Source organism: Notechis scutatus, chromosome 1 (assembly GCF_049901735.1).
Source record: "Notechis scutatus isolate UNSWTSFEM ecotype Mainland chromosome 1, rNotScu1.2, whole genome shotgun sequence".
Classification (NCBI taxonomy): Eukaryota; Metazoa; Chordata; class Lepidosauria; order Squamata; family Elapidae; genus Notechis; species Notechis scutatus.
The window spans coordinates 39,766,006-39,791,128 of NC_142009.1; the positions used below are offsets into that span (position 1 = coordinate 39,766,006).

Sequence of the window (25,123 nt, forward strand, 5' to 3'; positions counted from 1 at the left end):
CACCTTTACACTTTTCTGTTTTCTCTCCTTAGATATCAATTACCACTCTTATCTTGATCATATCACTTTAAATACTTGTTTGATTTTGCCATTTTCTATCATCTGTATGTTCAGTATTAACTCAACAGCCCTTTCTGTTCAGCATTCAGACTTAGCCCTTTCACCTATTTTCAAAAACAATGTATCATATTTCTTCCTTTTCATCATTTAAACATTCAGTCTTTCCTCACTGTCCATATTTGCTTGCTTGTTTGTTTGTTTGTTAGATTTGTACATCCACCCATGTTAGAACACAGCTCTGGGCAGCTCACCACAATATTAAAAGTACAAAACCATAAAACAGAAACTAAAAACTCGGAGCCTCAGTTCCATCCTCTGGACCATGTCTTAACCAGGCCTGGATGATTTCTCACCTGCTATTTTCTCTCCATCTTGTACTTGTTCTACTTGTTTTTAGCTTCATCACATTCATGTTTTTAGCTTCATTACTATCATAGCATGATAGTTACTCATCTGTCTCATCACTTTGACAATGCAAAACTTTTCCTTTATCCCTATTACTGGTTACCTAACTATTCCTAATTGCATAAGTTTCCTGACTTCAAATCATCTACAACATACAGTTTAAGAACTGTAACAGCCACTATATAATAGCCAACAGGCAGAAGACTAGTGCATCCATGAAGACCAACTAGCAGTCAGAAGACATGATGAAAACTCCTTAATTTCACAGCACATGGACAGACTCAATCAGAGTTTCAACTGAGAAACTGTGAGCATCCTAGATGAAGCCAAGTCCAAAAATGCCAGAGAATTCCTGGAGTCCTGACACTCAGGCAAATCTGCTATCAACAGGCAGGCACCTAGAGATAAACAACATCTACATACCATTCAAAAGAGACAACCAAAAAGCCCCAAAGGAAATAAAAAGATGATTCTATAGTCCTTATTTGGGGTAGAAATAAGGCAACTGGATGGAGCTGAGCATTTACTGGCCGGATGTCCATCCTGATGCCTATGCAGAGTTTGCAGATTTTCTTTTTCTTTCTGCCTTGGAGAGAAACACCTGCTACTATCTAGGATTGAATTCTCAGCCCGCCAAGTGGGAGGCAAGTGTCTTCACTACTTGACCACCACATCACTCATATTAACACCAAAATTAACACTAGATCAAAACCAAGTAAACAATGCCCCAATCAAGGAACTATCAGCACAGAGAAACAAGTTAATGGTAAACAACCGCTAATCAAGGAACCACAAAGAAAGAACACTCCCACCAATGCTGACAGGGCAAGCCACGGGTATAACCCCACTCCCTTCTAGCACTGATGATGTTAGCTAGTTTGGTAACGAAACATCCTGAAAAAAACCACCAAGGTCAGAGAGCACCAAGGACCCCACAGTGACTTCACTTTGTAAGAGCTTCATGGTCTTCCTTCTCAACTATTTATAGCCCAATACATTTCTTCATATGACTCTACAGCTCCATTTCTTCAAACATCTAAAACATTTTCTTTTACTTGCTTTTGCTGCTGTTTATAGTTGGTACATGGAATGCCCATGTAGCAACTTCCCTTTTTTATCTCCTGAAAATCCATCTTTTCTAGGTAATCTTTTACTTGTCCTCCTTGTCCTAATATTTCTTTATAGCTAATGCAAATTATAGCACAAGTAACTGAAACAATCACACCTTATTCCCCTGCTTACCAGAAATACATGGCAAAGAATTAGCCAATGAAAAGGCCTCTATAAGAAACAGAACATTTATTGTAACACTAAAATCTCATTTTCAGAGTAAGCAACTTATTGTTCATTTACCTCTGCATGAAAATGTACAGACTTGCTATCAGCAAACTGTAGCTGAGATGTAAGCTCTATTATTCTCGCCATATAGTGGTTCTTTATCAAATCTTCCCTGGTATCAGCTTCTGGAATCTTCCAAGCAAATATGTGGGGAAAAATGTAAATGTTTATTCAAGTATGAAAAACATCACAAATCAAACATGTCTTCCACTGCATTGGGTGCTTGTGAAAGCCATAATTCAAACAAATAAATTGTGGAGTTAAAAAGTGCAAACAAAATTATAAAGCGATGGCAACAGCTAATTTATGAGAAAAGTTTTTCTCAGCTAAAAAAGGCAAGGTTGAGAAGAGTACTCTCTGAGATTTATAAAATAATGTACAGAAAGTACAACTTCAAATTAGCTGACTGGGGAAAGAAAAACAAAGCATTTCTTCACACTGCACATACAGTAGTTAAAATATGGAATTTACTTTCTCATATCTTTAAATAACAATAGAAGCTATCAGAAATGGTTGCAGAAATAGTATTAGTAAACCAGAGCAACAAAACTAACTGCCCTTCAACTACATTGATCTGTTTTCATAATCTTAATGGCCCAAATAATTTGCATTATTTGATATACTAAATATAACATTATATAATATTAATGCTGTACCTCTTCATTTCCAGTGGTCACTGTTAGCATTCCAATCTTTAAAAGAAATCAGGACAAGGTTAATTCAAAGTAACAATTTATTCTTCTAAAATAATTTATATACAGTCAAATCTACTCTTTCTTACTTCAGTAGAATCTTAACTAGAACATGTTCTAAATTTTAAAAGCGTTAACTGTGCTTAGTTTTCATCAATTTCAAAGGACATATTGGATATATAATATGCTTATTTCCGTCCCACTAGAATCAATGGGGCTCTCAATGAGGCTATGAAACATTACAACCTGAGATGCATTGAATTGTTTTACTTAATACTGTGCATTAAAAACATTAAATCAGAATTGCAAATGTATTCTCACCTAACAAATGCTAAAGAAAGAAATTCTGAAGCACTAATTGACATAATACATGAGGTTATCAAGTGTCTAAAACCTGTATATACGATTAAATAATCTCCCGTTATTTATCACAGGAATGTTAAGCTGCATAAAATTTGCTTAAGATAGAGATAGATTGACAGAAACAAAATCTGAACTGATGATACAGCATTGTACTTCTATCAGAAAAATACTGGCACACTGCCATACTAACCACTGGAATATTTACGTTTGTTAGCTATTGTCCCTTGCTGCTCTTCCTTCTCTTCTGGCCTTCAATGTTCTTCAGATTGTGTACCCAAACTATTCCATTTCAGTTGCCAAACATTTTCCAATACCAATCCAATTCTCCCCCTAGACTTTTGTCTGATCCTTTTTAAAATGCCCTTGTGGCATCTAAATGCAACTATTGTGCTAATTTCCCCAAAGTGCTAATTAATAAATCCACTGTTTCATGATAAGCATCCATGAAAAAATACGATATTTCACCACCTCAGTGGGCATGTAATACACTTACCAAACTTGTACTTTGAACTGGCTCTCTCAGTGCTTTTTCTGCACCATCATCCTTTTCTTGTTTCATTGCATTTAACACAAAGGAATTTTCTGTGGTTGCTTCGATCAGCTGGTTGCCTACAGACGTTTTGGCTTTTTCAGATACTTTTTTATTCTCTTTTTCTAACTTAATTTTAGCTAGCTGGGCCTCCAGCATCCAATGCTCTTTTTCTTGTTCCAATTTTGCAATTTTTTCCAAACTCTGCTGGACCTGGGAATAAGGAAAATTATCACCATGAAGCAAACTGATGCCTATTTACAAGCTACAGTGAAAAAAAGGGAAAGCTGCAATGGACTGTTTGAAAAATAATCCACATGGAACTGTGAATTGCAAAAGGAAGTTGGAGGAACAGAAGGTTCCAACATATAGCTTCGATATGATGTCATGTGGTCCATGCATGTCCAAGTATCTAGCAACCATAACCTCAAGAATGAAGAACAAGGCTTTGATTCCAGTACATTGTCCCTTTCTATTCCCTCCTTAAAGGGAAGAGTATAGAAAACATTTTAGATAAATCACAGGCAGTCATTGACAAGACAGCCAGATTTTTATGAAGCTGTAATGTTTCCTTAATTTTAAAATGTAAGCATATGATAGTAACATGTTGTACAGCTGTGTATGCAAACCACAGATATTCAATTGCAGAAGAAACAGATGCTTGTGATAGCTGATTAGATAACATTTTATAAATCACAAACAAAAAGACATTGTTTTAAAAACCCTGAACAGTATAGTTTAATTAAGATATGAGTACATTAGTGTGATCTCTTTCCCCCCAGTATAACAAGTTTTGGTTAATGGATTGTTCACTCTAGATAATGTTTTGCAGCTGGGAAAAAGAAGTGAAGTTATTTTCCAAAAGCCTCAACAAGAAGTACATTTTAGATATATATTCCCATCTGTTTACTAATTCCATTTTTAAGTCAATCCTTCTGATTACTGCAAACTGAATTATACTTGAAAACTAGAGCAGGATCTCATAAATAATGTTAATTCTTTTAACTGCTATTTACAAGTGAACTTTTAACTCTGAAACAAATTTAACAGGCAGACTGTACATCATATACATAATAGTCCTATGAACTAGTACCCTTCATACTACAGCCTGATTTCAATTACCCAAATACCCCAAAGAAGGTATTAGATAAATCAAATACAAAGAGTAAAATCTGTTTTTTTTTCCCATTGAAGTACCGTATTTCCATTTGCTGAGCATTGGGCATAGGCAGGGGGATGGCAGAGAAGGAGAATCAGTTTATATTCACATCTAACATCTATCTATCTAATGCAGGGGTGTCAAACTCAATTTCATTGAGGCCCACATCAAGGTGTGTTGGACCTCGGAGGGGGGCAGGTGGGCGTGGCTAGCTCGAGGTCACTCATGTCAGAGGCACCTGTGTTGGCTTGAGCACTCTCCCAGTGAAAAATGAGCCCTGTTTTCACTGGCAGAATGTTGCAGGCAGCTGTCTCAGCCGAAAACGGAGTTCAGGAGAGCCGCACATGGCCCTCCCTAGCTCCATTTTTGCTGGCAAAGGCACCATGGGCTGGTTCTTCGCTGTTTCCAGGGAGGCCCCAAGGGCCAGATCTAAGCACCCCTTGGTCCGAATCTAGCCCCCAAGCCTTGAGTTTGACACCCCTGATCTAATCTATCCATCCATTTATCCATCCATCCATCCCTCAAATTTACTTGCTGCCCATCTTGTGGTTTGGGTGATTCTGATGGTGTGTATCAGTTTCAAATGGCATAGCTAAGTTTTTAAGTCCTTTCTTGAAGTCTCTCACTCTTACATTTTATACCAATAGGGTAATGTTCAACAGCAGATGAGTAAAGTGTAGGTCTATGTATTATAAAACAGTGTTACTGGGTTTTTGCAGAGAAAACTAGTTTTGGGAGGAAACGGTTGTAAAAGAACCCCTTCGCTATTCTGCATTTCGATAAGTTATACAACAGCAAAGTTCAAAAAACAAGTTTCATTCTCCCTTTATTATGGATGTCTGCATTTAGATATCTAATAGCACATGTGATAAATTAAGATGTCTCCCCAATGCAACTCCCAAATAGGGTGCATATACTGTATTTTGAAGGGGCTGCATATCAGATCAGGAGTACCTGCTGTGCGAGGCCTTCTCTGCTCTCTGTGGAACTCAGAAGAATCCTGCGATTAGCCAAAGCCTCTGCATAAGGCACTGAATCAGGACAAGGCTGGAACCACACAAAAAAAAAGTATTTTGATGAACCAGGCTAAGCAGGAATATCTTGTGTTTTTTATCATCCTTCCCCATGTTAACACAAAAAAAAAAAAAAAAACATTCCAGGTGCTTTTCTGTCCTCTAGGGCAGGGGTCTGTGCCATTATTCTTAGCATCCCAGAATGGGACTTGGCAAAAATGGCAAAGGAGAGTCTTGCTTCTCCTTTATATAAATTGCACCTCAACACAATGAATTGAATCCTGAGTGTTATTCTGGACAAATGTTATGCTGAAAAAAATGGTATTAAACTGCATGTGGTATAAAGACACAGCAAAGACTGCAGGAAATGTTAGGAACAGGGAGCAAGATTACGGCTGTATGGGAAAGAATGCACTGACAGCTGGCCAAAGTGATAAAAGTCACAGATGAGAAATTGTGTTTTTTTTCAGCTCCTTGCTACTGATAAACACAAATGAGAGTGTTAGTCTTGCCAGTTTTCTCCATCCAGCTAAAAGCAAAACACGAAAACAACATTCATTAAATTAGTGTTTATAGCAAGTGAGCCTTCATGTCCCTTGTAGCACTTCACAAGACAAAAACACATGAGAATTCAAGTAGAAATATTTTTAATCAACCCATTTTATCTTCTCCATGAATGTACTATAACTAATTCAAACTAACAGGCTCAGGAAATACATGATTAGAAGTTTAAGTTCTTCCTGAAGCTTATATTTGTTTGTAGGTGTGAAAAAATTTCTTCCCATCTATCTCCACTGTGATATGTTATTTCTGTTTGCTTTTTCCTTTTTATCATGATGTTCATATTGTTAAACCTATGGGGTGGGACAGTCTTAGTGTTTTAAATGGTCCTATTTAAGCAGCTGAGAATCTTTTCACCTGAAGTAGTGAACTATGAACAAAGACATTTAGAAAAAACTCTTTTAAATAAAAAATTGAATATTTGTTTCAGTATCCAGCACATTATATTTTAATAATAGAGATGAATTTACCAATAATAAATTTAAGCATGATCCTGAAGTTACGCTTTTTGTATAGGTGCTCATCTGTCATCACTTGGAAGATAAATTATCTTTTCAGCTTTTTGCACACTCTACAACTATAAAAAGTCAAGGGATATAAGCAGATATAATATGTGGAAGGAAGGTAAAAAAATTCACACTGTGCAGGGGAAATCTATTCATGGGACTAACATAAATTAACACAGCTATAATTCTGGCTATCTGTAAACAGGAAAAAGCTTTCTGAGAATTTTCTCATTTTTTGCAACCATTTATGCTAACTTTGTACAGATGTTAAGAAGGGCTCCACATAGCTAAGCAGAAATTAGTAGATTGCAAATTTGTGGTTAGTACCAATAATGCATACTACCTAAGAGGGAGGGGAAGAGATTTTGCCACAATATTACACTAAGCTTCAAAAATTTGGAAGAGTTACATGTTCCTGTAGTAGTAAGCCATAAAAATATTCAGGACACAGCACAATGCCTTGTTGCTTTCTGCTCCTTGCTGAGGTTTGGCACAAGGTTTAGATAAATTGTGTCAGGGTAAATGACAAAAATATTCTTAAGATTGTTGGCTACGGCAATTCAACAATGGACATAAATATCAGTTATAAGAAGAGATACTCATTGCTAACATAGTTCATCACTAAGAATTCGCTCCTTCTGCTGACAATTAAACATGTAAGGCTTATGTCAAGTACCTCATTAACTCTCCATGGTTCTACTTAATTTAAGTCCTCAAATAATTTGTCTCAAATCCCCCTCTCAGCCCATATGGAGATCCCAAATATATTTTCCCCCAAACAGCCATACTCTATCCCTAAGTTTCCTACTTCTTGGAATTTCTTTCAGTTTCCCTCACAGACTAACAGCAGGAAGCCTATTACAATTCTCACGCTCATCCATCAATTTTCAGCCTCTGCAATCTCTGAAGCGGCTTCAAACTAGCTAATACACCACTGAGTAACAGAAATGGCTCTATCTCTAACAAAGAACCTCTTCATAAAAGGAAAATATTTCAGTCCCACATGAAAGGACTTTTTGAACCCACCCAAGGAATCCAAGCTGCTGTTGGTGTATCTATTGTATGTGAACAAGCACAAACCTTCTTCAGATGTTTCATGTAGGCAGCTGCTTTCTTCTTATACTGAAGCATGCACTCAGCTGAGAGGGGGTTGACAAATGCCATTCCTCCTTTAGGTCCATAACTCAGTGATAGAGTGAAACTATCTAAATTATTGCAGAAGAATGACGCAATCTAGACGTGCAAAAACAAGAGACATGATATACTGGTCTGCTTTGGATACAAAATTAAACTACAGTTTACCATAAATGAAATAAATAATCGTATGATAGATTGTCAATTTAAAAAGGATCCTGGTGGCCAGTCACAAAACACCAGGGGTGGGATGCTACCGGTTCTGCCCGGCTCTATAGAACCAGTAGCTCTGAAGAGCAGCAGACACAGAACCGGTTTGTGTCTGCTGCTGTTTGGCCTGCCCACCCGCCCGGGCTCTTACCTGTCCTTTATTTCCTGCTTTTTCAACCTCAGCTGCTTTGCGCGGCACAGCTGAGGTTAAAAAAGCAATAAAAAAGCCATTTTTGAAATGCTGCGCCCCTGCGCGCAGCGCTTATCAGCTGTCTGGGCAGCACAGCTTATTGTGTATTACACGCATGCACAGCACACATCTGCCACATGTGCATGCGAAGCGCACATGCGCACGCAAAACATAATTACCAAACCAGTAGTAACACCGGTTGAATCCCACCCCTGCAAAACACCCAAATCCCAGAAGGCCAATAGATGAGAGGGCCATTGTCTCCTTTATGATAACACTGTATTGACACAAAAAAACCCAGCACTGAGTTACCTATCACCATTTTTTTTGTTTAAAATTCATACGGCCTTGAACTTTCTGTGAAATATGTTAGGGGTTGACATTTTGCAACATCAGCATCCCATTTAATTAAAAAACTGAAACTGGTAACAACAAAAGTGGGGGCTTGAAGGCATGCACATAAAGTAAATGTGTAAAAGTTCCAGTCTAGATATATTCTATCTGGCTTTTTTTAAAGGATTTACCACATGAATAGTATTTCTCAAAAATATAGCCCTAGTCACAGTAACATAGTGTGTTCTAAATATATTTATTTTATTTATTTATTTATTTATTTGATTTGCCAATTGTTTACAAGATAATAAGTGTAAGTGTATACATAGTTGTGAATACATGAAATGGGTACATATAAGAAAAATAAAAGAAGAATAAGAGAAACAATAGGACAGGGACGGTAGGCACGTTGGTGCGCTTATGCATGCCCCCTACAGACCTCTTAGGAAAGGGGTGAGGTCAATAGTAGACAGTCTAAGGTTAAAGTTTTTGGGGTTTGGGGAAGAAACTACAGAGTCGGGTAGATTATTCCAGACATTGACCACTCTATTGCTGAAGTCGTATTTCCTGCAATCAAGTTTGGTGCGGTTAACTTTGAGTTTGTATCTATTGTGTGCTCTTGTGTTGTTATGGTTGAAGCTGAAGTATTCATTGACAGGTAGGACATTGTAATGTATGATTTTATATACCATGCTTAAATCAGACCGAAGACGGCGTAATTCAAGGTTTTCTAGTTCTAGAATTTCAAGTCTGGTGGCATAAGGTATTCTACAACGAGTAGAGGAGTGGAGAACTCTTCTTGTGAAATATTTCTGGATTTTCTCAATTGTGCTAATATCAGATACGTAATGTGGGTTCCAGACTGATGAACTGTATTCGAGTATTGGTCTAGCAAATGTTTTGTATGCTCTGGTTAGTAGTGTGATATTACCAGAGAAAAAGCTACGTAGGATTAGGTTAACAACTCTTAATGCCTTTTTGGCTATGTAGTTGCAGTGGGCTCTAGCACTTAGATCATTAGAGGCGAGTATTCCAAGGTCCTTTACAAAGCTTGGGTCATCAACAAGATCTTGACTATTCAGCTTGTATTTTATTTTCTGATTTTTTTTGCCAATATGTAAGACAGAGCATTTATTTGTTGAGATTTGAAGTTGCCATTTGTTTGACCATTCTGATACATAGTCAAGATCTTTTTGTAGGGTAGCAGTATTGTCTGTGGTATTGAACAGCTTTACATCATCAGCGAAAAGAACGCAATTGCTCTTAATATGATCACAGAGGTCATTTATGTAGAGTATGAAGAGAGTTGGTCCTAGAACACTGCCTTGGGGGACACCACTATTGACAGGTACAGAATTTGATAGGACGCTCCCAATTTTGACCATTTGTTGACTGTTTGCCAGGAATGCTTCTATCCAGTTATTCAGTTGTCCAGAGATACCATAGGATTTTATTTTTAGGAGTAGTTTGTCGTGTACCACTGAATCAAAGACTTTACAGAAGTCTATGTAGATTGCGTCTATTGCTTTGCCCTGGTCGAGTTGTGTCGTCCATATGTTTTTGCAGTGTAAGAGTTGCAGATTACAGGATAGTTTTTTTCTGAAACCAAATTGTTTATTGGAGAGTAGGTTGTTTGTCTCTAAGTGGAGGATGATGGATTGGTTAATAATTGATCTCCAAGATGAATGATAAACCACTTTTTTAAACTTTCTTTTTTCTTGGTGCCTTCAAGTTACTGTCGACTCCTGCTGATTGCCTGAAAAAGTTACTGCAGTTTTCTTGGCAAGATTTTGGAAATAGGTTGAGTAGTGCAGTGGCTTTGAGGTAGAGTTCTCGCCTCACAATCAGGAGGCTGTGAGTTCAATCCTAGGTAGCGGAAGATATTTCTTTCTCTGGGCACAATGACTAATTATCTGCTGCGAACTCTGCATGGGTGACAGGAAGGGCATTCAGCCAGTAAACACTCAGCTCCATTAAGTTGTCCCAACTCCACTCTAAGTAAGGGATTACAGGATCATTAAAAGGAAAAAAATGTGGAAGTGGTTTGCCATTGCCTACTTTTTAGAGTTCAGAGGAAGTGACTGGCCCATGGTCAACCAGCTGTTTTTGTGCTTAAGATGAGACTAGAACTCAAGGTCTCCCAGTTTCTAAACTGACACTTTCACCATTACTAGCTGTCAGAGTATATTCATGAACTGGAATAGAATTTAGTTACAAAGTCAGCCAATGAATAGGCATAGCAACTAAGTCAGCCAATGAGGGCTGTTTGGAAACTGAAACAAGAAATGGCCTGTGTGTGGCTCTAGTCTTGCTTGCCTGATGAACTGAAGTGAAACTGGTCTCTGCTCTGAGCTGCTGCCTATGTTTTTGCTTGTAACCTTTTCCATGTTGGAAGAAACTACTGGCATTGTAAACTTTACTTCAAAATGTTTTTATGTATATAAAGAAGTTAATGAATCCTGCTACATCAATCATCTGTGTGTTTTCTGGACTTGAATTTATGCTGCAAATTCTAACTAGCTCCCCAGATAAGTCACTGCTTAAGTTGAAAAGAAACTTTACCTTGCCTGTTGCATTAGTTAATGCTAACAGAGAGGATAAGATACAGTCATTGGTGGTGATGAGCTTCTGAGTGGCTATAGGGAGCTCACGTTCCAAGGTAGCTTTTTGACTAAAGTGCTTGTTAATATCTAAAATCAAAATAAATTAATATGTATCAGTTATGCACATAAGTCACAGCACCTTTACCTGTAAGATTTATATTCCATTTCAAGAGATTTCATATGGAGATTTTCCTTCATTGTAATCCCACAAACATCTTACTAACAGTCATGACTGAAGGTGAACTGGAAATCTTCATATTTTCAATCTTAACTGTTACACCACATTAGTTCTCCTTTCCTTTGAACCTCTCATTCTAATCCAATTTGAAAATCTATTTCTCCTTGCTATTTCTTAACTTTTACTTTTTTCTACCCGAAAGTGTGTTTTACAAGAAGACACATTTTACTTACTGCTCACCATAATGAAGACCAATAGCTCCCATGTGTTGCTGCTCAGTAATCAATTTTGTTTTTGTTTTTAAACAGGCTTTATTGCCAGCAAAAAAAACCTTGCAAAGTAATTGCTTCCCTCAACTTCTCATTTCCTTGAATCTGGGTGAACTACACAGCAAGTTCAAATGATCTCACCTTTCATAACTTCTTGAAATCCATTAAGAGCTGAAGCAATGCATGTGAACACAGAGTTGAAATTTGTTTGAAGCAGGTGATCTGCTTTTGTGCCTAGATTGTATAAACAACAGTAATATTGAAATTTGGTGACAAATATGTATCTTTTTAAAAGTATGCAATGGGAAAAGAAACACAGAATAGTATTGAGTAAACAAATCAAACACCTCTGTTGAAATAAACCATAGATCTAACTCAGTTAAACAGTGTAATCAATGAGCCCAAAAGGCAGCAACATCCAATTATAGTTTTTTTCTACTTATTACATTTGTACCAAGTTCAGATTTCTTCTTTTAAGTAGAATTAAGATGGCACAGAAAAACCATCTGAAAAATACCATGTGGCATTACATTATAAAATATTCAAATTAAATCCATTTGTTAAATTTTCTAATAATTGTCAGCACACGGTAAAATCGCTACCATTCAGATTAGCAATTTAAACAAAATTAGAATCACCCATCTGAGCAAGAACCCAAATTAGTGAAATCAGTGATCAATCCTACTTTAAATAATTCAAATCATTTCATGGGATTGATTTCAATTATTTTCTTTCATCAATTACGTGAGTTATTACACTGAAAGATACAAATGTATAGGCCAGCTTCTTTGAGTCAATTAAGAGAATGAATTCAGAATCTGTCTTCTTCAAGAAGTCACATTTCATACATCACATTGAATCCTGAACTGTTGTTGCCCAAAGCCCACACTTACTGGGTAAGGCTAGAAGACAAATGTATGTATGCAGCTTCTCAAAGATTGCCGTCAGCTTCTTCATATCATTTTGCAGGTTCATATTCATGGCTCTTAATGCAGCTGTGCAAAGAGAAGATTCACACTCTTCTTCCAAACTAGGAACATATGAATTTATGTTTTTGAGAGTGAGTATTATGATGGTGCTTTGATACTTTTTTTTAACAAGTAGAAAAAAAAGAACATAAGAGCCTGCTGGGTCAGGCTATAAAATCAGTCTAGTCTTGCATTCTGCATTACACAGTGACAATTGCATAGGTTTGGATAGCATAAAGCCTGAAAGAGTAATAAGTCATTTCCACTATCACTTTCCAACCCAAGCATGCTCCTCCCGAGTAAACAATCATTAAAATCAGTAGTCATTGATTGCCATTACCAGAAGTCTAAGTCTAAATACTCAAGGTGGCAAAGATATCTGATAGTCCTTCCTCTTCCAGTTAATTTATTAATCAATAAATCTATGACTAGTCATGTTTAATTATAAATAAATGATTTAATTATGTGTGATGTGAAACTTATTCCCTACTTGAGTCCTTTCTGCATTAGGTTCAATGAATGACTAAAATGCTACATTGTCTAAGCCAGGGCTGTCAAACTCACAGCCTGTGGGCTGGATGCATCACGCATCTGGTTAACGAAGGGAGGGGAAAGTCCTGATACGTCACGTGACAACGTGAGTTTGATACCCCTGGTCTAAGCCATGAATGATTTTATATCGTTCTATCTTTCTTGTCTTCCCTTTCCCACCTTCATTTAAGCTAAAGAGCCTGAATTTTTATAGTCTTTCTTCATACTCCAGCCTTCTAATAATTTTGGTGCCTCATTTGTATAGATTTTTAGTTCAATATTGTTTTCAAGATGTGGTGGTAGCAACTGTACACAATATTGAAAGGATAGTTTCATCACTATTGTAAAAAACTAATAATGCAAAATATTGCAAAAGAATAATAATGAAAGGTAACTGCGAAACATAACTGTTCCTTAATAATTCCAAACAAGGAATTTGTGTTTTTTTTTAAATAGCAACTGCACAATGGTTGGACATCAGGCTGTCCCTCATGAACAACTGATTAAAGGGATCTGAACTCACATGATCCTGTCAAGTGCCGGGGAAATCAGGAGATTCAGGTAGTTCAAATGAGTAAAAAGATTTATTGCACGCTTAACTCTATACAAGAATCTGGCTAAGTGACCATTAAGGGAAATGTGCAGGAATTAAGAAAGGAATTAGATCTCTTGTGGGTGCACAGGGACTTATGATGCATTGGGCTCAGCCTGGTCATCTCCTACAGATCCAAATCACTGATGTCAGTACATCTGAAATGCACCAGTTCAAAGAAAGCAAGAGTGCATTAGGGTGCACTAATGGCTCCCAACTGCTCACTATTGCAGCCTTCACCAACCTGACAGGCTCCAAATAGAATTATGACTACCAGAATTCCCAACCAGTACAGATACCATTACCTCTGGAGAAAATAAGTTAATGCTATTGTATTTCTTTTTTTTAAATCCAATTTGATATTATAAAGCAGGGGTGTCAGACTCAATTTCATTGAGGGCCACATCAGGATTGGGTTTGACCTTGGGGAGGCTGGGTGGGTATGGCCATGGTGGGGTGACACGGGACCGCATCTCCGCAGACATGGTTTTATAAACCTCTAAAAATAGGGAGGCATGTAATACTGTGATTTTTTAAAATACTTACTTGATCTACTTGATCACTTTATGAGAGAGAGACCAGATCAAGAAACTGGCTCAGTAGGAAGACTAGAACTGCAAAATTGTTGACATAGGCTACAGTAGCAGAATCCTGCAAGCCTGAAAGGTAAAATATTTTACTTTTCCTCCCTTTTATAACCTTTTGAGACGGCCTTCTGAAGCACTTCAGAGGCCCTGGAAGGCCTCCTAGATGACTCCGGAGGCTCCATTTTGGATCTGGAAGGCCTCCTGGGCAACTCTGGAGGCCCCGTTGTGGGCCTGGAAGGCCTCACAGGCCACTCCAGAAGCCAAAAGCAGTTGCGCCCGTGCCCTTTTTGCTAGCAGAGGCACCGTGGGCCGGTCCTTTGCTATTTCCAGAACAACCCCATGAGCCAGATCTAAACACCCCATGGGCCAGATGCAGCCCGCAGGCCTTGAGTTTGACACTCCTGTTATAAAGCTACTTTGACAGGGCATGCTCTTGACATATAAGATTTGATGAATATCAAGCATCACATTTCCTGCTTAATCTTTCTTATGACAGCTGACATCACTGTAAAAGGGAAGACCACAATCAAGTTTGCTTGTTTTCCTCTTGCCCTTCTCCCAAACTGGTAGAAAAAAAGATCTGAAAAGGGACTTGTATTTTATGTATCTGCTTTATCTAAATTGCTTGGGGGGAAAAACTCTGATAGTACCTTTTCAACTGATAAGGAAGAATCTTCCTGAGAAAGCAGACATAAGATGTTAAGTAGTCAGAAAAAGTTTTTAATTCCGTAGTTGTTTCCTTGCAAGAAAAAAAAAGAAGTTTTAGATATTTAGTACCAAAAGCTTTAAACAGGGAGGTATAGTAACAGAATAACAATATTACCAGCACTGTGATGGTGTCTTCTGTGATGTTCTCAAACAAATGCAGAATTCCTTCCTCCAGTGGGCGAATGTAGGATGCATTTTCATGAAGGTACTGTGAGAACTGAATGCAAAGAAATCCATTGGCTGGAATATCACAACATCTTAGTTATATTTACCTTCAAGGATTAAGGAGAAAGATTTTGATTTTATACTGCCACTTGGAATAGAGAGAAAGGAGAAGAAAACAATTTTTTAAAGGTATGTGAACAGCTAACCTGCTCAGAAGAAATTAAAAAATTGAAGTTATTTATACAATGAAGGTATTTTAGAAAAAACTTATGTTGAAAGAAAATAATTACAGTCCTTTAAATATTTCAGTGACTCATTGTTGACAAAAGGTTTAATGGTTCACATTTTAATTGCTACTGAAGGACAGAGTTTTTCATTTAAAAATTACTACTGAAGGACAGTGTTTAATTTTTCATCAATTACACAGCTTCAATAATTCCTAACTACAAATAGGCAACTCCTTCTACATACACCAGTATCTTTTCCTGATACAGAAAAAAGCAGCTTTGCATAGTTTGATCACTGTTTTATCAAATTCAACATTATTTCTAGTCAAATGGAAGGCACGTTTCTTTCCCTCTTTATAAACTTTTTATTGTTCCCTTTTAAATAACACATTTCTAAACAAAGGAAGCCTAAACAAAGGAAGCTCCAAATGATTCAATAAGAAAATGACAAAACATCTGGAATATTAATAAATGCCCTTTTCTGGAGCTCTATTCACTTTCTGTGTAGTCACATCCTTAAGTGAGCATTTTTTAGCATTCCATCAACCACAGTATCCTCAGTTATTACTCACCAAATTGACTATTTTAGGGCAAATATTTCCCGTGGTTATATTTATTTTTAACTCACAAGGCTAACAAACTGTCCAAGGACCTCTTACAGTAAATTTATAACAAAATAGTAAGGTAGTATGCATATTTAAAACTACAAGTGCAGGGAAAACTCAGAAATAAAATTCAAAAAACATAAACCCTAAATCAAAAGATCCTATACCGAAATATTATTAGAGTTTCCTGAAGAAGCCAGTTGTAGGAGAAAATCTCAAAAGCCAGGTTTGCATTGTGGGGGGTGGTGGATATGTGTGTATGTGTATGTGTTTGTTATCACCACCAGAAAGGAAGCTTTCTTCAGTTGCCTCCCTCAAAAGAGGGAGGGGGAGGAAAAAGGCTGCAGTTAGGATTGCACTGAATAGATAACTTGATAGCTACAGTATATATATAAACTTACAGTTCAGAGACACTGAACAAGAAGCTATCTTACATCAAGTCAAATTACTGATCCATTGGCCAAGTATAGTATATAGTAGCTAGGAACAACTTTTTTAGAACTTAAGCAGTTTTCCCTACCATGTGCTTCTTCTTTTCATTTGAAGATGCAATATAATCTGGAATCGTCAAATTAGAAATAAAGTTATCCTAACAAGAGACTAGAACAACATACCTAACCCAATTCTGCATACTGAAGTTTTCACAAATGCAAAAATTATTTTAACAGTTCTACTGTGCTTGTCAAGCTATAGAATGCTTAGAAGTAGCATGTTGTTATTTGTTCATTATATTTAATGGTATACAATTCCCCCAATAATAGTACCTTCTGATTTAATGGTGAAATGGTATCTGTGGCAGAATCAATCGGGAAAATCTGAATTCGCTGCTCAGTGTAGGTGTGGAAATTAAGGAGAGCTGTCACTAAATCCTGGATAAAGGCCAGAGCTTGACCAGCAAGATCACGAAGTTTCAACTGTAAAAGTATAGAGAACCAAGATACAACTTTAAAAGAACTTTTATCTAACAGTGTTCCCAACTGAAATATAGAAATGCCAGGATGATATTTAAAAGGCCAGATATGCAAAAGCTCAGGAGGACACATTGGCATTTCAAATTAGACATGGAGTTAAATGTTAGAGGCACACAAGCAAAAAGCAGATCATTTGCTCTTCTACCCTATCCTTCTGAAGATACTTTCCATGTTAGAATAGATTGTGTTACATAAGTTTTCACTGCAAAGGAATGGAGTTGTTCCCAAATGAGGTGGAACCACAGCTGACACAAGAGCTTACAATTGATTTCAGACTATTGTCTTACAACACTACACTCAATATCATATCTGCAAGATACAGTATTTATTTATTCTTCAATTATTCTTCAACAGCATCTAGCTAACATTGATCTCAAAAATATAAGTAGCACGGACCTGATTAATAATTTGTTAAGAGATCATTAAAAAAAAAAACCAGAGATGTAGGATAGACTGAAAGTTGGGGAAAAAAATAACAGTCAAGATTAATGCAAATCACCAGAAATTGAGTTCTGCTCAAGAACTTTCTATCTTTTCATGAAAATAGAGATCAATCTCATAAACTAAAGTTCAAAATGGGGGAACAAATTCTTGCATTAAGTGCTCCTGTCTTGCAGCTGTCCTGCTTCCCAAAATCAATCTCTTCATTTCTCGTTTAAAAGGAATCAAGCAGTTTCCGGCCTCTCTTTATAAAAAAAAAACATTTCTACTATACTAGATATTACTCAGAGTCTGAAATCATTTAAACATACTTAATGGGGAATCAGCACTGATTCACAAATGCCAAAGAAATCCACATTTCTTAATTTAAGCACTCTTAATTGTATTACTCACTTGCCTGCGTCGATTATGTAATGGCACGTTCAGAGCATTATACTGGCTAGATCCTACAAAATAATCAATTCACAGTATTAGACAGATCAAGTATACTTCCTCTGCCCATCTTTTTAAAACTTTTTGTTAGTTCATAAGTCATCCAAGAATAGTGTCTTTACAACCTGTACCAATAACCACATTTTAAAATCAAAATAAAATAAGTATATAAATACGTGTAAAATATATATATATTAAATCAGAATAAGGAAACAATCTCAGCTTTTCAATTTTCTACAATTTTTTTCCCTTTATTCAACTGCAAATGCAATCAATTCAATTCAATACCTACTTGTATCATTGAAAGGTACTTTTTCACTTATAATCCGTAAAGACTCATCCAATCTGCTACTCAGGTCTCTATGGAGATGCTGTACCTGCTGCTGGCTAATAGACAAAAACAAGACTATCATTTTATTTTTTGTTCATTTTCGTAAAAAAAACGCCTGATAAACAAAACAAAAAGTATACTCCCAATATTACAATTCACCAAGAAAACTTTTTATTAATATACTACTAATTAGTACTATAATATTAGTATGGCCCCATTGGAGCCCGGTTTAGAGGAGGAGGAGTTGGAACTGGGACTGTCTGACAGGGATGGCGCATCACCCTTGGCATGTTTGGAGAAGCCAGGGCTGTCCCAGACTTCTCAGGCATGGTGGGAAGCGGTCAACCAGACGGAGAGCTGCCTGTCCTCAGAGACCGAGAAGGATTGCGTGCTGACAGGCAGTGGTGCTGCTGATAGATAGCAGATCCCCTCTGATGAGGGACAACTGCCTCTCTCAATAAATCCAAGGGCATGGAGAACAAAGATAGAACAGGGCATACAGTCACCCACCCCAAAAATCTTACATCTTACAGTAAGGCAGTAACAGTAAAAGGCATATATACAAATTTTTAAAACTAACCTCTATATATAATTAGGTATGCATTTAAGTTTAATGCTGGTGCTTGATGATCAAGATGATAATAAACAGTACTCATTTAATTAAAAACAACTTTCTCTAGGGAGACATTAATAGTATTTAATCTACAATATCAAAAGCATACCACTCTTCTGTTCGACCTCTGCAGTCCTTGGCTTCCTTCTCTAGGCTTTGAGATTTGATCTAAAAGAAAAGGCAGAAGAAACATCAGAATTATCATTATGTATTTGCACAATTAATTCTATTCCAAGATCAGAAATTAGCATTAAAGAGCACTATATATTTTTAAAAATCTAAACTTATCAACAAATATTTTTTAGGAAATTAGACAACTGAAAATGTTAGAGAATGAGAGAAATGAGGGAGCAAAATAGCTGTATGCAAGGATGCAAGGTTCATTCTGGTTCTACCTTAAATTTAAAGCATACAATTCTCAAACTGCTACTGCTTGAATCATTTAAGTCTCAAAAGTGCAGAGTTCTACAACAGGGAAGTTATAGCTTTAAACTTACTTCTAACTTGGCTTTATCATTTTGCAGCTTTTCTATTGTCTCCATGTACTTCCTAGTAAGGCCATCCACCACAGCTTGATGCTGTGCAGTCTCCATCTCTAAAACATCAAGTCTGCTTCTCAGCTCACCTTCTAAGCGCTTATGTTGCTCATCTGCCTCAAAGAACTGAAATGAGAAGGGCAGAAAAGTTATCACAGTTGGTATTAAACTCCATCAATAGCTGCCAAGATAGAGAAATTGTATAATAATAATAAATGTTGGAAATGCCATGAAACAGGAAGAATAGTTTAGTATATATAGTATATATGTTAAAAAAAAGAAAGAAATATGCAGCACTATCCAAATCAAATCTGAAATGAAACCACAATTGTTCTTACTAGACATAATTCCAAATCATATTAAGAGAAATGGTAATTTGCCTATTTAGTATTTCTCAGAAGTTATATGTTTCTAAGATGTCCTGTTACTTCTACCGGTAGTTCTCAGTTAAGACCCAGAACAACTGGGCCCAGAATTTCCATTGCTAAGTGACATGGTTTTAAAGTGCAACATCATGTGACCATGCTGCTTAGCAACAGCAATTCTGGCACTTCTGATTGGCATTGTTAAACAAAACCTGCAACATTATTAAGTGCAATGGCATGTGGTCGCCATCTGCAGCCTCCTGTCTTCATTCCCATTGATTTTGCTTGTCAGCAGCCAGCAGTGAAGGTTACTAATAATGATCCATGGGATGCTGTGATGTCAGAACTGTAAGCTAGTTACCGAACCTCTAGATTGTGATTATGTGACTATGACCATCATAACTGCAAGCCAGTTGCCAGGCACCCAAATCACAATCTCATGACTTCAGAGACACTGCAACGACTGAAACATCAAGGACTGGTCATAAGTACCATTCGTTCAGTGCCATCACAACTATCATAGATTGCTGAACAAATGGTTGTTAAATGAGGGTCACCTGTACTGACACAAGCCAGCTCATTTCATAGCACAGTTATAGAACTGAATCAACTGGTTATTGTTGCCTAAGCTGTCCTTATGTTATATTCAGGTTCTTGTTTTAACTGCTTTATTTTAAGAATGGAGAAACCACAAGCCCACAAGCCTAATCAAGCTTTCAAGACCATTTGTCCAGCTTATGGATCAATGTTTTTATTTAATTTATATGCAGCCCACCTTGCTGACACATAACTCAATTGAGATCCCTTTTTTCCATCCAAATCTGTTTATTTCAGAAAGATGCCCCCAAATACATATTTCATGGGCCTTTACTAAAATCAACAAGAAGATAAATTTGGAGTTTGGCCCCCACCTACAATAACATTACTCAGACCAGGAGAGAGTGACTGCGGATGGATACAGCTTTTTCACCCAACTGTGCCCCACTCTTTCCTTACTAATTTCTGTCAAGAATATAAGCGTTTGGATGATGTATTAAACAAAATTACCAACCTGAATGTGTAACCTCTCATTTTCTTCTATCTTTTTTTGAAGATCTTCACCAAAGACGTTTTTCTGTTCTTGACTCAACTGAGATACAGAGTCACCACTTTTCTAATCAAAACAAAATATGCTTGTTTGCTGAAGGCATTTTTCATATCATTAATTATGGATTTTTACAATAAAATAATTAGTTAGATAAGAATTCTAACATGGGAGAATTCTTAACTATTTGTATTACTACATTTATAGAATATGCTAGAAAACTAGCTTGCTACCTACCTTGTTCTTCTTGCCTTTATATTCACTTAATGCAAGTTCATCTTGAAGGAGCTCTACTCTCTTGGCCAACTGCTGATTTCGAAAAGTCAAACTATCCATTTCCTGTTGCAGCTTCCTGAGTGATTGGTCTTTCATTTTCATTTGTTCCTGTATTAAAATTGAATGTTTCATCACACTGAGTTCTAGCACAGATTGATTTTAACAATTCCTTGTCACATCCAAAGTCTTCTAAAGACCATTGAGAATCATGGTGTTTTATCTAAGATTACTAAAACTAGTTAAGTGATATACTCATCATTTCTGTATGGAAGTAAAGTATTGAAATAATGTTTATATAAAATATGTTTATTGCATTGAGAGGCTTCCTTTCTTCTTTAAAAGCTCAATGTAACTTATATGGGAGTGCCTCTCTAATGTCTCCATAACAATAATTCTATGAGGCAGATTGAAATAAAAGAGCCTGACTGGCCAAAGCTTATTCCATACATTCTTCAGTCAAATATGGATTTGAATCTGGGACTTCTTGCTTAAGGCTAATACACACTACACTGACACTCTTACTACTGATACTTTGGTGGGAGTTTTAAAAAATAAACTTTCAATAGGTTTCATGTATCAATTCAAAACAAACAAGATCAACAAATGAAAACAATGCTTCTATAAGGAGATTTAAGAGAAAATTGTTTTGACTGCTGTCAATTCTGTGATAGACCTTCAAAAAATCAAAATGTGATTTTTGCCCTTCCCAAAGTAAATGGCAGCAATTCTCCCACATGGATTAGCTTTCACTATAAACCCAATTCTACTACAAGCAATCAAGAGGTCTTACACAAAAGAAGTGGTGACAGATTTCACCAAGATTAAACTAAAAATCTCTGTGATACAATTTACTTTTAAGCTGAAATAATATTTCACACATTATACTGGTATATCAGCTAACTCAGAATCATAGTAGACAATGGCCAGCCCTATTGAGAAATGTTCTTTTTAATCAAGCTATTCAGTATTTTTAAGCTATACCTTTAGAGCTGCTGAGTTTGCCTGCTCATCCATTACACCCTTTTTCAATACTTGATTCTGAGCTCGAAGCTGCAAAACAGAGAGAGAAATGATTAACTCAGCTATGAAGCAATATGGTCTTTGACATCCTTTAGGAAAATATTAATTAAACACTTTTAATAAAATACAGATACCAAGAAAGAAAGAAAAATTCCAAAACAAATTTAAGCTTTGGAAAGTTTAACAATATAAATGTTTCACAGCCAAGGTGAAACAGCACTTCTGCACAAACATAATTTAGGCCCGTAAAATTGTATGCCTACAGCTAAAACAAAAATTTGAAAATTATCTCTATGGGGAATTGAACAGAATTGGTCCAAAGAGGGTCTCAGTAAGCAAGCAATGTTGAAGTAAAAGGATTCCAAGCAGAGTTCTTGAAACAGAACCCAAAGAACAATGATTAATCAATATGAGCACATACATTCTTTTACTATTTTATTTATAGCCCACTTTTATTTTTTACAACTTAAGGTGGTTAAAGTATTACCTTCTATTCCCCCCCCCCCCACCAAAAAAAATCACCATGTGAGGTGGGTTGGGCTGAGAGAAACTATGACTGGCACAGAGTCACCAACCAGTTTTCCAGAGAGGACCAAAACTTACAGTTTCACCAACTTCTGCTCCAGTACCTTAATCACTACACCAAGTGAGCTCACAATATAAGAAACTGGATAAAAATTCTAATTTTTAAAAAATTCACATATTAACATTAGTGTTGCGCCCTCAATAAAATGCTACATCTCTTTATCATTTTAACCCCAGTTGCTGGCTCTTTTTTACAATACAGTATTAACAATCTTCAAACCTTTCTTTCCCTATTCCCCTCATGTGAACAGGTTATTTATAGGATCCCAACCTTCCCTAAACCGGAATGAAGGTGGGATGAAGGAGCTGAGGACAGAAAGGCTGAAGCAGATAAAGGAAATCCTCAGGCTAGACTCTTTCACACCAGTTGCTCCCTGAATGGATTTAAATATCAGGGCGTGAATGAATGCAAACGAATTCGGTGAAGAGCTGCGTTTCCCTCCTTCATTGAAACAAGGAGACAAAAGATATGCCAGCTCAACATTTCAAACAGAAGGAGAATGGCATCAAGTCTTTCTTGATACCTAGAAAAGACAGGAGGGGACACATTATGGGGTCTGAAACCACTGGCGGCGGGTCGGCACTTTTCAGGGTCTCTGTACTTGGGGGAGTTGGCACGTGCCAGTACCTTGGAATATTCCTGCGCTAGTTTCTGGTACTTCCCTTGCAGCTCGGTCGCTGCCGCCATGACCGCCCCAGTCAGTGTACGAGAAGCCGCTACCCGGAAAGCGACCCTTCGCCTGCTCCAACCATTGTAGGAGACGTACTTCCGGGTGTGGGCGGAGCGAACGTCAAGCATCGCCCACCCTGACCCCGCCTAGCTCAGCTCGGCTGTCCACCATCTTGAGCAGCTCTTAGTTCGGGAGCCGATGTGATTAAAGCGCGAAGGGGCGGAAACCGAAAATGGCCCCACCCCGTTTTCTCTGGAAAGGAAAACGGAACGACAGGCGGAAGGTGGGGAGGGGTGGAAATCGGCGAATGTGGGCTGGCTACTTGTTACAATGGCGGTAGAAGGAGCGTTTTGTGTTTGTGTTTTGAGTGAGTGTGTGCGTAAGTGTGTTTCCTGTTTTGGCCAGTCTCGAGACGGTTCCCTGCAGTTCAGTTTAGCATTTTCGTGGCAGCCGCCGTTTTTCCCCCTTTCAAACAACAACAAACGGATTACGTTCTTGTCTGTCTACAGAAGCTTTAATTAACATAAATGGAAATATTATTTAGAATTTTTTTAATTGTTAAAAGCCACTCGTTTAAAATGTATAACTCTGATGAACGTAAGTAATCAGAACAAATCAATGCAGGGAAAGGAAACCGAAGCTAACCTAAGAGATCTGTAGGGGGCGTGCATAAGCGCACCAAGGTGCCTACCGTCCCTGTCCTATTGTTTCTTTTATTTTTCTTATATGTATCCATGTATTCAGAACTATGTTTTTACTTATACCTATTATCTTGTAAGCAATTGACAAATAAAAATAAATAAAATAAAATAAATAAGCGTTGAAATAGCAATGTATATTGTGGCTCCCCTGACATCCTAATTCTAATGCCTGGGGGAAGATCCGGGTTTTAGTAGCCTGCCAGAAGTACAAGAAAATTGACACCACCCAAATCTCAGGGGCAGAGCCTGTTCAATAGGGAAGTTGCTTTGACAAAGAAGATACATCGTTCTCCCTTCAAGATGGCAATATTTGAGAGGGATCTTGGAGCATGCCTCCCTCCCCCCAAAAATCTGGTGGAATAGGCAGAAACTGACCACACTGTTTGATGGTCCCACAAGTAAATTGGCACGTGCCATGTAAGGATGTGAAAGTAATAACTAGTACCTTAGGTTGAAGCTGAAAATATACAGGAAACCAATGCAACTTGTGCAACAGTGGTGTTACGTTGGCACACTTTGGAGCACCCAAAATGGTAATACGGTACTGCTGCTTTCTGCATCCGTGAAGTCTCTTGAGTGCTCTTCAAGGGCAGCCACATGTAGAGCATGTTACAGTAATCCAACTGAGAAATGACTAAGGTTGAGTCCAAGAACTGGCACAACTGACGCACAAGATGAATGAAGCTGCAGCTGTGAACTGCTCTTTCAGCAGTGAGTTTAAGAGGACCCCAGATTGTACACCAACTCTATCTAGCGCAGTGCTATCCCGTGTAGTGTGTAGAATTAAACTGAAAGCCATTTGGTATTGTCAAGATTGAACTACAACCAATTATTTCCCCATCCAGAAGAACTTGTGCAGCGAGGGGTGGAAATATAAAGCAATGTATCAGCATATTGATGGCATTTTACCCAAAGCTAACGTAATGCATTTTATCCAATGCTTGCCCATAAGTTTCATATAGTTCAGGCTTGCGCAATTTGTAGACGAGAAAGGGCCACATTGATAATTAAAAATCATTGCAGGTTGGTTTTCCAATCAGCTGTTTGGCTCCTAGAAAGTGTCAGCAGCACTGGAGTAGGCAACAGTGATGAGACCTGGAGATGTTAGAGATGCTTGCAACTCATCTTCAAGGGCAGTGTCTGCAGTGGAATTTATTGATTTCCTTAAAAC

At 37.4% G+C, this 25,123-nt stretch overlaps 1 protein-coding gene across 1 annotated transcript in view; it reads right to left on the reverse strand.

The window, feature by feature from the left end:
- PPP1R21 (protein phosphatase 1 regulatory subunit 21) overlaps positions 1–23,363 on the reverse strand; it is a 28,412-nt gene extending 5,049 nt beyond the window's left edge. The window contains exons 1-19 of the mRNA XM_026684794.2: positions 23,209–23,363; positions 21,957–22,025; positions 20,937–21,083; positions 20,667–20,768; positions 19,212–19,376; positions 18,824–18,882; positions 18,063–18,157; positions 17,732–17,784; positions 16,691–16,840; positions 15,045–15,146; positions 14,872–14,960; positions 12,437–12,573; positions 11,685–11,777; positions 11,056–11,183; positions 7,707–7,859; positions 5,501–5,593; positions 3,352–3,600; positions 2,460–2,495; positions 1,819–1,935 (exon numbers count right to left, since the gene is read on the reverse strand). Coding sequence (XP_026540579.2) covers positions 1,819–1,935; positions 2,460–2,495; positions 3,352–3,600; positions 5,501–5,593; positions 7,707–7,859; positions 11,056–11,183; positions 11,685–11,777; positions 12,437–12,573; positions 14,872–14,960; positions 15,045–15,146; positions 16,691–16,840; positions 17,732–17,784; positions 18,063–18,157; positions 18,824–18,882; positions 19,212–19,376; positions 20,667–20,768; positions 20,937–21,083; positions 21,957–22,025; positions 23,209–23,268 — 2,097 coding nt within the window. The 5' untranslated portion in view covers positions 23,269–23,363. The remainder of the gene's footprint in view (positions 1–1,818; positions 1,936–2,459; positions 2,496–3,351; positions 3,601–5,500; positions 5,594–7,706; positions 7,860–11,055; positions 11,184–11,684; positions 11,778–12,436; positions 12,574–14,871; positions 14,961–15,044; positions 15,147–16,690; positions 16,841–17,731; positions 17,785–18,062; positions 18,158–18,823; positions 18,883–19,211; positions 19,377–20,666; positions 20,769–20,936; positions 21,084–21,956; positions 22,026–23,208) is intronic.
- Positions 23,364–25,123: the final 1,760 nt, after the last annotated feature.